Source organism: Drosophila biarmipes, chromosome 3L (genome assembly GCF_025231255.1).
Source record: "Drosophila biarmipes strain raj3 chromosome 3L, RU_DBia_V1.1, whole genome shotgun sequence".
Lineage (NCBI taxonomy): Eukaryota > Metazoa > Arthropoda > Insecta > Diptera > Drosophilidae > Drosophila > Drosophila biarmipes.
In genome coordinates this window covers 23637767-23652129 of record NC_066613.1, presented here as the reverse complement: position 1 = coordinate 23652129, position 14363 = coordinate 23637767, and the positions used below count along the sequence as shown (strand labels likewise).

General features: G+C 46.6%; 1 protein-coding gene across 1 annotated transcript in view; it reads right to left on the bottom strand.

Moving 5' to 3' along the window:
* Positions 1 to 12: 12 nt before the first annotated feature.
* LOC108034941 (uncharacterized) overlaps positions 13 to 14363 on the bottom strand; it is a 46081-nt gene continuing 31730 nt past the window's right edge. The window contains exons 3-4 of the mRNA XM_044095386.2: positions 2782 to 3276; positions 13 to 2721 (exon numbers count right to left, since the gene is read on the bottom strand). Of these exons, the coding sequence (XP_043951321.1) occupies positions 656 to 2721; positions 2782 to 3276 (2561 nt within the window). The 3' untranslated portion in view covers positions 13 to 655. The remainder of the gene's footprint in view (positions 2722 to 2781; positions 3277 to 14363) is intronic.

Genomic DNA, 14363 nt, shown 5'->3' with positions numbered 1-14363 from the left:
AACTCAACATCGTACAATGACTTTCGTATGTTTATTTCAATGTCTGTTAATGTTATTTAGTAGAAGCATCAAGTACAGTATTTTTATAAATAGTTTCCGTCTGCGCTTTCCTCTTTGATTTTCGTTAAGCAAGTTTTCTATTACATAGACTACTCGTAATGCTAGGCTAGATAAATACAAGGTCCTTCGAAGGACCCACACGCACTCACATACACGTACAAAGATACAAGAATTCAATTACAGACACCGATACGAGTACAGTTTACAACTAGAAGCGTACTAAGGATCGCGAATGGAATGTGTGATCTGTAAGTGTTCAAGATGGTTATTATGTTAATCGAGTTAAATATAGAGCTTGACTTGTTTTTGGGGTGGGCTGTTGGGTTAGGTTGGGTCGCCTAGGGTTAGGGGATCTTTAAAGGTGGAAAAAGGATCAACGTAGTTATTATCTATGATTTAGAATTTCATAATTTTATAGAGGTGATGTTAACAAGATTGGAGTTTTTAAGCATATTTAGGTAAATCCGGATGCTAGTACAAGATAAAATCGTATTATTTTTTAATACAAGTTTAAAACAAGGATACAAGGTTCCGGCTTTCAGCTTCTAAGTTCCACATAGATGACCCCAAACGACCCCTCCCAGGCGGTTACGATCTACAGGTAGCCATGGCCGGCCACCTCGGCTGGGATGAAGCCCTCGCGTCCATCCCGCGTCCGCACGTAGAACCACTGCCTCTGGTCCTTGGACTCGCGGCACTCGCACAGCGTCACGATCTCGCCCTTGTGCACCGCGATGCTCTCCGTGATGTAGTCCGTGTTGATGGCGACTAGAGTTTGCCGCTGGCCCACCTCTTGCTGGCGGCGGAGCGCCTTCAAGGTGGCTTCGGCCTCCGCCTGGTTCTTGGCCGGCTTGTGCTCGTAGGGCGGCAGTGGCACCAGCTTGGGATGCAGATGCTGGCCATTCTGGCCGTTGGTGATGTAGGACACGTTGGAGAGCCTCCTCGCCGCAGGCTGTGACTGGTGGAGATGGGCCTGAGCAGAAGGGCACAGCTTTTTCGTCGACTTCTGCTGCAGGGTGACGTACTCATCCTGGGAGGCGCCACTCTTCGCGGATGCAGAACCGGAGGCAGCCACCTGGCGGGTGGAGCGTAACTGGGCGTAGGCCTTCTCCACCAGACGCGGCTTGGAGGCAGCCCTCAGATAGAGTTTGTCCACCTGCTGCTCCCCGTACAAGGAGCTGGTGGTGCTACCGGCTCCCTTCGTTTGGTTATTGTTGTTGCTGTGGTGGTTATTATTGTTGATGGTGGTGGTGCTGATCTTGAGGTTCTGGTCCTCAGCGGGCTTGGAGCTGCTGCGCGGAGTGCGGGCACCATCGGAACGCGTGCCACCACGCAGGCGGATCTCTTTCTCCGAGTCCGTCATGTTGCCACAGGGACGAGGAAAGACGTCCGCATTGGACTCCCAGCAGGGAGTGCTCCTGGAGCCGGCCCGGGCCTGCTGGGGCAGAATCCCCAGAGGCAAACAGCAGGCGTAGCCCACATAGCCCTCCTCCGCGTGAGGGGTTTGGACATACAGCCAGTTCTGGTTCTTGAACACCGCATTCACCACCATGCCCAGGGGCAGGGGGATCTCCAGCTGGTAGCCACCTGGTCGCGTTTGGTAGAGGGTACTAGCTGTGGCCAGGACCACGGGAATGTTGCCCGGAGTGGCCAGCGAGCAGCGGGAGAGGAACTCGTCCACGTTGTGGATCTCATAGCCGAATCGCTGCACTCGATTGCGATCCCTGCGCTTGCGATGCCTATGTCGCCGCTGCTGCTGAGGGGCAGCTGCTCCTCCACCGCCCGATCCTCCCACTCCACCGCCCTCCGAGGCAGCCACCAAACTGGGCTCCGAATAGGAGGTGCACTTTAGGGACTCTGCTCCCGTAACCGATCCTCTGGCCTCTCCCGCCTGCGAGCCACTGGATCTCGCCTGCTGCAGCCGGGAAGCCAACTTCTTGCGGATCTCGTTCCGCTTTCTAGCCAAGAGCAGGGCCTCACTGTGATTATCGCTCCTGGGCGCCCGCTGCGGTGTGCAGACGAAGAGCAGCTCTTTGGTGGAGGCGGCGGCCACTGGAGCACCGCTGGGACCGCTCCGTGACACGTCCAGCAGATTCTGGTTGCTGAAGAACTTCTGGTTGGCCAGGTGGCCATTGGGCGGAGCCTGGTGGGCGGTAGGCGTGGTGGCATAGCCATTGAGCGGCTCACCCCCACTCGGCAGCTGCTTGACCCGGTACCGCTTCTTGGTGACATCCAGCTGTGTGGGAACAGGCTCTGTTCTGGCCGGGAAGAGCTCGTTCTCCTTTTGGGGTTCGACCGACTCCTTCTGAGACACCTCCTTTTGCGGTGAGGGAGGCGTCTGGGACTGTGGAGCCGTCTGCGTCTGCTGCTGCTCTCGGAGCACCCAGGTTAATGAGATGCGCGGCCTTCGGAGGCTCAGGTTCTGACCCATCGCCAGCTGCGGAGTGCTCTTCGCTCGCCCGCCGGCGACTAGTGGCAGCAGCTCGTCGATCTCAACATAGTCGGAGCTGTACTCGAAGCTCTCCACGGGATTCTGGCCAGGTGCTCTTGTCGAGGGCGGGGGCGGAGGCGTGGCCGTGAAGTTGCCCACCGAACTGTCGCTGCTGCCGGGCTGCTGAAGAATCAGGGAGCAGGCATGTAGGAGATCCGGACAATAGGCATCTATAAAGAGATAAGATATAATTTTAAATGATTTCAATTAAGGCTTTAAGTGTTACTTACCCCTCAATCCCCGCCTGCGTCGTCGGTGCCTTCTGGTGGCACTGCCTCCACTTCCCAACTCGGAGCAACTGGATCCGGAGCTACTGGAGCTGTCTGTGCTGGAGGCGAATTGCAGCTGCTGTTGCTGGAGTTCCCGCAGCCTTCGTCTCCTTCTCGCCTGCTGACGTGCTGCTAGTTCGCTGGCTCCCAGAGTCCCTACAGATGGTGGAACCACAACACGCACTGGTCTAGCCGGATGCAGTGCCTCTGGTCTCTGCGCCTGGCTGGATCTCTCTGTGTAGCTGGGTGGTGGGGTCAACGGGTGGAGACTGTAGTTGGGTGGTGGGGAGATCGGTACTCTCAAAGCGGATTCCTCGAGCACGTAGTCGTTCTCCTGAGCCTGCAGCTCTAAAGTGCTGGATTCTTCGTAACCCAGAGGCAGTCCATCCACTGGTGGAGCATTTGTGCTACCAGCATCGCCGTCATTCTGGCGATACGAGGGTAAAGGTGTGGCAGCTGCGGGGTATGGAAATTAGGGATATTTTTAAGAAACATGTCTGTAGTATCTTAGGAAATGTTACACGATAATAACTTAAGATATCCTCTAAAATGATGCATCTAATACTTAAATATAGAGCCTCAATTAGAGTTTACGATCAAAGATATACAATAAAATGGTACACTGGGCATTCTCTTACTCCAAAAACCTGTAGTTTTTATTGCAAGCCTTAAAATGTATTGCTTTAAAACCCTTTCTTAATTAAAACTAGAAAACCATTTATCCCCAATAAAAGGTTGGATGGCCATATTGCTTCGCCCCCAAAGAGACATCAATTGACCAATCCTGCTCAGACTTCACATGACAATAAAAATTCCAATTATAGTTAAGAGTCTGCAGATTCAGAAACAGTGACGTGGTCTCTTCTGTGAGACCTTCTGTAGTTCTAAAGTCTTCTGTGCGAGATTCCCCCACTCCATCGGCTGGTCATAAAGACCATTGAGACGCGATAACGACACCTGAAGTCTCGAGTCGGCCAGGAGGAGGACAACACCCACGCGGGGAGCAGGGGATATTTAAAATATTTGCCAATATAAATGTCAGGAGCCGGGAGAGTGGAGAACGGAGCATGGAGAAGGGGCATTGAAGACTGGAGATTGCCGATCGGAAGAGTGGGGAATGGTTTGTGGCCGCCTTCATATGCGGCTATCAAGGCCAAGATCAGTGAGCCGAGCGAAGGCGAAGGTGAGGATGAGGATGAGCTGGGGACGGGATAAAGTGGAAACCCCAGATGAAAGGCGAGAGGATCGGCGGAGAGCTACGCAGGCAAGAAGCGTGGCCAATAAAATTCCGAACTGATATGCTCAATGGCAACAACGTGCCACAAGTGAGTAGTAAAATGTTGAAACGTGACGCTATTTCAAAAATACTCCTACCAAATATTGGACTGAGCATCTCCCTCTTTGGGATTAGCACATTTGCACAACGTTCAATGAAAAGAGAAAATAATGCTTGCTCGTGGTGATACCCTCTATAGCGAACCTGAAATGATGGCCGGAGAAATTGCAATTGCATGCTGACAAATTGTGACAAATTAAAACATGGCCATCTGGAATTCCATATAATTATGGGTGGAAAATCGAATAAAAGCAGGAATGCATGTTAAATATTTATAACTGATGTAGGTAAGAGGAGCTAAATTGGTTGTGAGGTTATATAAAGTGATGAATCATCACTGATAGTCTTGTTTATTTATAGAGATCAATGGTATCGATCAATTTCTATTTCTCTATTTTCTTGAGAACTTTCGATATAAGTTTTTAATAAAATATCCCCAACAAACCAACATGATTACGGAGCTAACCCACCCTGTTCGAAAGGGTACTCCAGATCATAACTAAGCTCTGATGAAGCGCAGAAAGGACAAGGCCCTGAGCCCTGAGCCAAGAGCCAAGATCCAAGACCCGCCAAAATCTGCGGGCCCAGCGGCATCGGCAGCGATGCGACTTTAACGACCTTTGCGAGGCGACTCGGAGTGGGGGACTCGGAATGGGGCATCTGCGGGGGAGTAGGAGTGGACGTCCCTGCCAGTCAGTCAGTTGGCGGTTCCGTTGCCCCGGCCCTAATCAAAAAGGTTCAAGCGCAGAGATCGTGCGAGGATTACATGGGGGTGTGACGACAGGCCGGCTCAAAGTCATTCACTCAGCTCCGACTCCCAGCTCCAGCCCCATCTCCATCTCCAGCCCAAAAGCCGAAAACCAAAAGCCCAACTCCTACTCCTGCTCCGACTGCAGCCTCAACTCGATCGTGATGCTGTGGCCTTTAATGGCCTCTACGTGAGACGTGATCTCGCCCTGGCACACTCAGAGAAAATCTCTGTTTATTTTAAACTACTATTTTAAGCCAGATTTTCTCAAAAATCTTTAAACTTTTTTGTAGGAAAGTTTGTATATTCTAAACAATAATTAAAATTCATTTGGCATCAGGCTTAAAAGCAACACTGAATTCACCAACACTGAATTAGAATATTTACAAATTTATCAATTTGAAACTATTGATTTTCAACGAACCTATTTTGTTTAGTTAAATTCGTTTTTTATACTACCCTCCTCACATGTTAAATACGCCCCAATTCAGGTACAACATTTATTTAAAGTGCAGCTGTGTCGAAGAGGGCGGGCCAGGGCCGGATTGAGGGCGTGGCCGATCACGGGGCAGCTCAGGGGACTGAAATCGAAAGTGTTGCTCCGGGTCGGAGCTCCGCGGCGGCCCTCTAATTAAACGCAGACGGCTGCCAAATTAGCTAATGACAACATTGCGCCGGAACCAACGTCCCCAGCAACAACAGCAAATGCGATTGGCAGTGCAATTGCAAGTGCAACAGCAACACTAGCAACGGCTGCAACATCGACAGCAGCAACGCATTGCACAAATCACATATCCAAAGTTGCAACGCCTGCCCAAAAATGGCAAAAACTCTGACAAATTTGTTTTGCAACTTGTTGGCCCGCCTGCTGCAAATATGGTCGACCAGGAGCCCAACATGAGCATGGCCATTGGTCAGTGGTCAGTGGCCACTGGGGCATTGTGGTGGTGGTCAACGGACCGAGTTCTGCCAACCATCTTCCCTCCCCGGGAACGGGAGCCAGCTCTCCAGACTCCCAAGTCCCGTGTCCAATCCCTGGATATTCGTAGCCCCACTCTGGTGATAATAATTCAATCGGGAAATGTCGAGGCGTGCAAATCGCTCGATTGATTTGTGTCTGGCCCGTTGGCCTAAAAGGCGCTTGGAATCGGAGTGGCGTTGCATGTGATTAACTGCCGGCCTCAGGAGACGACATGGGCAATCAGCAATCAGTCTCGTCCAAATTAGGAGAAGTATCAAGCGAAATCCTACCCAAACTATTTCTAACATCTCAAAAATGGAATGCAATACATTACGATATAGTTCAATATTTAATTTAAAGTCTACAAGCCTAGAAAATACGCCCCTAACCTTAAGATATTTGTGAAAAGCTACAGTATCAAACATTTAACTTAAATTATTTAACTATATCTATTCTTCGAAGTAAAAATCAAAACAATTTCTAAGCCTCTGGAAACTTTCCAATCAACCTAAGGTATCTTTAAAGATCCGATTAGCTTCCTCGAAAAATATTTAGACTGTGGGAATTGAGTAGCGAATTGAGGAAGCGAATCCCGGTCAGGTTAATCGCTTTAATAGAGCCGAAGAACTCTGGAAATTTTTCAATCAAGCCTAATCTCTGGGCTACCTTCTCGTGGCCCCCATCTCGGGATGGAGGCATGCCCCATAGATGCTGCACAATCGATAACTGTTGTGGTCGGCGTTTCGCGCACGTCCCTCTCATATATATCTTAACATGGCATTCGCAGATAAGACGCACTAATAAGATAAAAACATTTTAATTGCCACTAAACATGGCAGCGCCTCAGACGGACCACTCTCTCCCCGATCTCCAAAGTCCGATCTTGGCTCTTGGATCTCCGCTCTGACCCCTCAATCCCCGCCAGATCCACTGATCCAGTGGTTTTTTTGTATGCTGCACAGCAGACAACAGTAAAACGACCAATGCAATATACTTAGCCTTACTGTCCGGCAAAAACGTTGTCGCCGCTAATGGGTTAACAAAACGCCAGGCAGACATATAAATAAAACTCCAATTTCGTTGGGATTTAATTAAATCCGAACTTCGATCCGCTTCCAGCTTTTGGCCTTTAGCTGAGGTGCCAAAACAAATTAAAACGCTTCCGGAGGGATCGTCAAACTTTAACGACCCGCCTCGGGCCTGGGGCCACGAATGTGCAATCCCTAGTCCAGAGCCATCAAAATGACCACCAACCTGGTGGAGCTAATCCAACCCAGCCCAACCGAGTGTCCAACTGCTCCACGGAGACCATAAAATCCGGCATAAACTCGCCTGATTGTCAGATTGTCAATAGGTGCTAGTCAGGTCTGCGAGCACGGCGGGTTTTTAGCCAAATTGGATAGGAGTTCAAGGTAGGGTGCTTTATTAGTATTAAAAAAAATTATTATTTTTAATAATACAAAAATGACTAGATTATTCAAAGTAAGTTGCAAACAAAGGAATTATATCTTTTGGAATAGGTACCTCTTTTTTTTGATTTGAAATATTTTATTGCATAATTTTAGACATCCATTATAGATTTCCCGTTTATCCCTAACAATGTATTTTTCAAAATAACCACTGCTTATTCAATTTTTTCGCCTTTTTTGGCTTTTTTACACACAACTCTGACAAACCAGCGGGGCAGCTACTCCCAGGCGATGCCAAATCCTTGATGACAGGCCTGGAAAGCTGGGGATAGAAGGTGACCGACCAGGTGCCAACAAGCCAGCCACTGCACAGCCATCAAATGGAAAATTTATGCAGAAAATAATTTACACAAATTTCAGTTTTTACCTTTTCAATTAGCCGGGATCATGTGGCTGCAGGGCGATACGATGCTGTCGATACTACTTAAGCCCAGTTTTATGGCCTTTTAATGGCTCCTCGCTTTTGGGTGGTCAAGACATGGCCAAGATTTCAATAGGTGCGATTCCCAAACGCGATCAAAAGTGAATTAAAATCTTTTATCGACTTGTCTTGGCTGTGTCATTCAAGGAGCAGCCCTTTACGAGAGCAGGAGGGGATTGGATTGAAACTGGAGTCGGGGCATGGGCGATGCGGTTGCTGGCCAGGGCAATAAAATTAAACGTTTGTTAGCTTTGGGTTTTTGGTTTTCGTGCGTGTTTTAAGCGGTTTTAAATATTTATGAGCCCATTTGTAGCAACGCTGGCTGGGGCCGCAAAAATATCATTTTATGGCCTTAATAAATTTAAATGTTGTGGCCGGGCTGTTGAACACGAAATGTCCGAGGAGGTGCGGAAATGAAAGTGTGCTATTGCAGGTGAAAGAAATCTAGGGTTCGTTGTGAAAGCACGATTTTAACTGATTTATTTCGATTTCGTAATCATTTGGACAATTATGCAAAGTCTATATATGAAGTTTTATTTAATGGGGTTCCTTAGCGGCCTTAAAGTTACTTATTTGACAATAATATTAATATTAGCTTTGTTGTTTTACCTTCTAAAATGTTGTTTTCTTTTCTTAATTCATTCCTATTTGCTATCTTTATTGTCAAACTGGGGCAGGTCGCTTTGACGAAATCCTAACTCACCCTACTTGCTTTTTGACCACCCGAAAACCCAAATTCAAGATGTTGAAGAACCAGCTAAGATGTCCTTGTTGTCCTGCCGACTTTTCCTTGTGTCCAAGGGCAGTTAGACAATTCCTAGCAAGTGCGTATTTATGACCAACTTTGAGTACTTTCTACACATATGGACAAGAAGTTCTTCGGACACAGAGAGAAAGAAGAGACAGAATCAACATAAAAATTTACAATTAAATATAAAAAGAGTTAGCATATGAACAATAATTGATAATAATATAATTATTGGTGTTTTAGACTTAAGACACATTAGATCTTTATAACAAGTATTTTTAAGCATAGTACATAGATTTTTCTCTACTATTGTTGGCCCGTCGCAATCGAAATCGTGTAAGGAGAAGACAAACATGCCTTCTTGTGGCGGGGTCCTGGTGGCAATTCCTGGAGCCAGTTCCCAGTGCCAGGGAAAAAGCGTCACGATAAGCGTCAAAGGACTTGGCCATAAAAAGCCATGAGTTCGAGCTGTGAGCTAGTGAGCTGGTGGAAATTGGGGGTGGCTGCTCTCGGCCAAAAAAGGGGGAAGATCAAAGCGAAAAAAGCAATAAGTCCTGCGGTCGGAATGTAAATTGAAATACAGGAAGGAGGAAGGGAGCTCTCTCTCTGCCAGCTTTCCCAGCGCGAACTTTGAACCCGAAAGTGAAACCCAAAACGAATCCGGAGTCGAAATCCGGAATACGGAATCCGGACCTAACCCAACCCGGCCGGAAAGGGAAGCACGCGGCACGCACTTTGATTTGCTGGCCAGGATCTGGCTTTTCTGGCTTGCTGATGAAGAACCTGATGTCGAGGGGCCAAATGGAGAGCTCCTGGAGCAGCTGGAGCAAGTGCACTTTGGCCTCTCCGGCAAATATGTCTTCAAGTGCCATCCACCAGCTACCACCTACCATCCTCCACCCAGTGGGGTAAATCCCTCAATTGCAATCGCTGAAACCGAAACCAAAAGCCAGCGAGGAGGAGCTCTTCTCTAGGAGTCCGCGAGTCCTTTGTCTTCCCTTTGAAATGCCGCGTGCTTTATTAAAAAATTTCCATCTCGACCAGGAGGAGTATGGGGTGCGGAATGTGGGTCCCTTTGGGGACATTGTTATAAATTCCTTTGCTGAAAAATGTGAAAAATGCGCCATGTAAATTATTTCTGCGTCATTTTTTCCCGCTCTCCGTTCGCTTTTATTGTGCATGATAAATTTTTATTGTAATTGGCTGTTGATTTATGGGCCATGGCTAACACAGACTCCGGGGAGCCGAATCTCGGACTCCAACTCGCACTGGTTACTGGTTACTGGGATGATAACAAGTGCCAGATAAACGATTCTCTTTCAATTTGCCATTAATTAGGCGGGACAGCGGGAGCAGCTCCTCCAGAGGCGATTCCTCGAGATGGAGACTCGATGGAGGCTCGAATGGGAGACTCCAAATGGTCGGGGCATAAAAACTAATCGCGGCATTACAGGAATCATCTATGAAATTGCGCCCGCTGATGCGTAACCTGGGCCGCGCCCACCCAAGCAGGAAGTGCAAGGTTGTAGGAGAAAACCCCTACCGAAAATCCAAATCCACAGGCAAATCACTGGCAGGAGAACCAAAAGCCAAGGCCTCATTGTTTGTTAGAGGCTCGGAGGCAGTCAAACACCATAAAACTTTATGAAAGCCAGCGAACCCAGAAAGGTTCTGCAGCTCCTGCCCAGAAGTGGCAGATTTTTTAATGCTTTGCGAAAGATTTCATGGTAATTTCGCCGGGTTATAACAATTTACAAATTATGTAATCGAAATTTATTGCCCAGCCGAGCTGCTCCTCCGTATCAAACCATCAAGCTCGAGGCCATTTCTGGCAGCTCCTCCACTCTCGATCCTCGATTCCCGACTGGGTGGGCCTCTGCCCATCTCAGCATCTCGGCTTTTTGGACATGCACAGGTGGCCCTGATGGCCAGCCAGCCGTTTGATGTGCGCCACATTTGACTCCCGGCCAGCGAGTACGGAACGAAACGAGGCTGGTTTCCAGATTAGCGGGAACCGAGTGTAATAATACATCGTTAGTATCTAAGCTTTTCATAGCTCAATAGCTGAGCTCTGTAGCCTCAAACATTTTATTCATCTTACAAAAGATAGCCAAAACAGAAAACAAAATGTTCATTAAAGGTACTACAACTTAGAGTACGAAACACTTAATATTCCAAAAATAGCGAAATTTAAAATAACTTTTATTGATCATTATTTATTATCCCACAAGAATAAGTCTGACTAAATGGCGTGGAGCGTGATATATTGCTAATTGCTTGCCAATATATAAATTGACATTTAGTGGCTCCAACAAAACCCATTCAAGTGCAACTTTTTCGTTAGAAACATTTGAAACGTTCCTCCCCCGCATAGGAGGACAGCACAAATTGAGTTATACTAATTCCCCACTCGAAGCCTGTCCACGGCCATTAGTCGAGTTTCCACCTGTGAGACGGTGGCTTAGAAAGTTGGCCCACAGATAAATGGCAATTTGTTCGCATTAACCCGGAGTTACGCCCCCCGATTGCCGCCCATCCGGCGCACGGAGCCGTGACCCATTAGTTACGGCACTTTCCAAACAAACTCCAATAATGCAGCCATTAAATGCCAACTATTCTGCCATCAAGTGCTTTAGTTTGACATAAATCTCGAGCGGATGGCGAAACTTTTTGCCGCTTTGGCTGCCACAAATCTGAGCGGGCTCTATTGCCTGGCCCCCTCTCCCGCAACTAGCCACCCACTCCTCGTCCAGTCCAAACTCAAACTCCCGAGTGGCCAGCAGCCACGCACTCAGTCCAGAAATCCGGCAATCCACCAGGATCAGTGGGCTGTGTCCGGCGAGAGCTTATGTTGCAGCTTTAATTAACGCCAGGTTTTTCGACCAGCGTCCGAGTTTGGCCAACAGGTGCGGAAAGTTTTGACCAGCGCCCTTGTTCTAGGCCTCCCCCTTTCAACACCCAGCGCCACTGGAAAAAATAGTTGCTCTTCTGTGTAGGTTTGGAGAAATGTGTTTGAACATTTTTTGAAAATTAATTTGATATCCTGGAGGGGTCTGTAATTTTTATAAAGGAGTCTAAATGTACGGACTTTATAAGAACATGGTCTTTCAGAACAACAATTCCTCGAGCTTTAAGATTTAAAATAAAGTATTGCATACTTTTAGACACCTTGATAAGTAATTTCTAAAATAGGAATCATTTTCAATTCATTGAGTAATTAAAATACTTTATGTATATTCAAGACTACAAAATACTAATGATATTTATACCATAAAACTTATTTATTTCGCTCAGTGCATCCCCTTTGGTACCCCACCCAGTGTATTTTTATTTAATTTAGAGTCGCGCATTGCTGGCCAGGACTTTCATGTTGTAATTTCCTCAAATTTACGAGTTTGCTTAGCCCGGATACGGGTTGGGATAGTGCAGGACTCGTGGGTCTGGAGTGGCGATGGGTGGGTTGTATTTTTTCGGGGGGCAGGCAGAGCAGCAGAGGCAGGATTTACGACTCGGCTTGGTTGGGTTAGTTTCACTGCCTTTCGGGTTTTCCGGAGCTCGCCTCGGTCCGCTGCGGCTTGTTAGCGCCTCTACTCTCATTTTATTAGCAGCATCCTCTAGGACGAAACTCTGGATCCTGACCCCCCAGCTACCCCTTGTTATCCCTCGCAACCAGATTGCTGTAAATGAGCAACTTTTTGCCCCTAAATCCAACGAACTGTGGGTGTGTGTGAGTGCGAGCTTTTTGGTAATTTCGCATGCAGTTTATGGCTAGGCATAACATCCAAGGCAGTAGCAACAAAGGTCGGGGCTTAGCTCCTGCAGCTGTTAAAAGCCCCTTGCATACACACAAGCACCCCCTATTTACACCCCCGGAATCCCCACTAAACAACGCCCCTACGCCCCTGACACACAGGTTGATGACGCCGCTTATAAAAGTTGATCAAAATTATTACTACACCCGGGCAAACATTTCGAAAGCGTGCTGCGGAAGTAGGGAATCGAGTAGGGAGCACTGGATTTGGAATAGCACTCTGTAGTACCCTTTAAACTAGATGAGAAATAAGTAACATTTCTATTCTAGATAGTAATCTAACACATTATCTGCCATTGTTCATCTGACATGTCTATCTTTAAACTTATTATAATCTTAATCTTTCTTGGCTATAAAATCGTAAGCTTTAAGATGGAATAAAATTTTTACGATCTTGTCAGACAAAATGTTGGAATTTTAATCATTTACGGTATTTTCCATAATTCGTATTTTATATTTAAGAGTTAAGCCCGAATGCATAATCAAACTGGTTCTTAAAAATAAACTAATTAAAAACTGAGCAGCTTACTTATAAACATATTTGATTGGCTACAAATTTTAGGATTATAAAAAATACGATTTTATAAAACCAACAGAGCCGCTCAAGTTAATGATAAACTTGTACGGACTAGTAGTACCCCTGCCGGGACTTGAAAAGGTAAAGGAGTGAAGGTGGCACAACCATCACCGGAGCATCTTCCTGTCCCAATCTCCAATCTCCTGACCCTCTTTCGGCACAATTAGAGTGGGCCATTGCCATAAAGTTATGGGATTCATGGCGCACGTTTTCCACAACGCATTTCGGAGTTTACTTATTACTGCAGTTTATCTGCCCCACGGACAAACTTTCGGGCCACGTTTCATTAGCCATATGCCATTGCCATATGCTCTTCACGGGTGGGTGGGTATCCTCCTGCTCACATCTGGATTTTCATTCTGTTGCGTAAGAGTGCTTGGGCTTTTTACGAGTGCACATTCTGTGCGCGATATTAAATCCATATTATGGGGCGAATGTGGATTGCATATAAGTTTGTATATAAAAGTAGTTGTATTTACTGATGCAGAGTTACGCGCAAAGTTCCAATTAATTGCCAAAGGTCGTTAAATGGGAATAATTTTATGGTTCTTGCCGAGCTGCAGAAAATACCATTTTAATTGATCTAATCCTGAGGTTTATTGTATAAAATAAGGCTGTTAAAAGCATTCCCAATGCATAAAATGTAATCATAAAAACTGAATAATTACTTTATATTGAAAGAAAAGAAATGAAATAAATGTGTGTAATGAAGGTTACCTAAGTTCGAAACCTAAGACGAAAGGCTTTCTTTCACTATAACTTACAATCTCCTTATCGATGTGTTACGCATACGCTCCGTAAACTAGGTGAGCTATTGTCCAAGTTACGTATGTAAATGCAATCGATCGCCGGCGAATGCTAATGAAATGAATATTAATACGCAGCGAGTTAAACACCGGCCTCTGGCCACCTCTCGCATGCTCGCCGGTGAAATGTAATTAAAGTAATAATGTTAAGTGGAAAACACGCGCGAATCTATGTCTTTTCCGCATTTCGCGGCATTGCATAAAATGTTGAACAAAGCGCGAAGTGGCCGCTGGATTAAATTATATATTTTTTAAAGGGATGGGCTCCAGATGGGAGCCTGATTTGCAGGCGGTGGCGTATGTGGGATTCCAGTGGCCATGGATGGCAATGGTAATTCCGATTCCGTTTCGCCGGCTCCCAGAGCCAGTCACCAAAATGCCGCTTCCGATTCAGCGATCCAAGCGATCCGAGTTATCCAGGAGCTCCAAGAGCAGAGAGGCTGTGGCGAAAATTGTTTTGTTGGCACAAAATACTCGGAACGCTCCACTGAGCAGCGACCGCGCCCCAAGCTAAGGTCCACACTGAGAGAAAATACTACAATAAAGGGGGTTTGATGAAACATATTTCTCAGAATTGTTAGGGTATGAGTGAATTCTACGGTTACAACACTTTTATATGTTTAATTATAAATATAAAACAAAAAAATGTATTAATCGAAGTAAGAA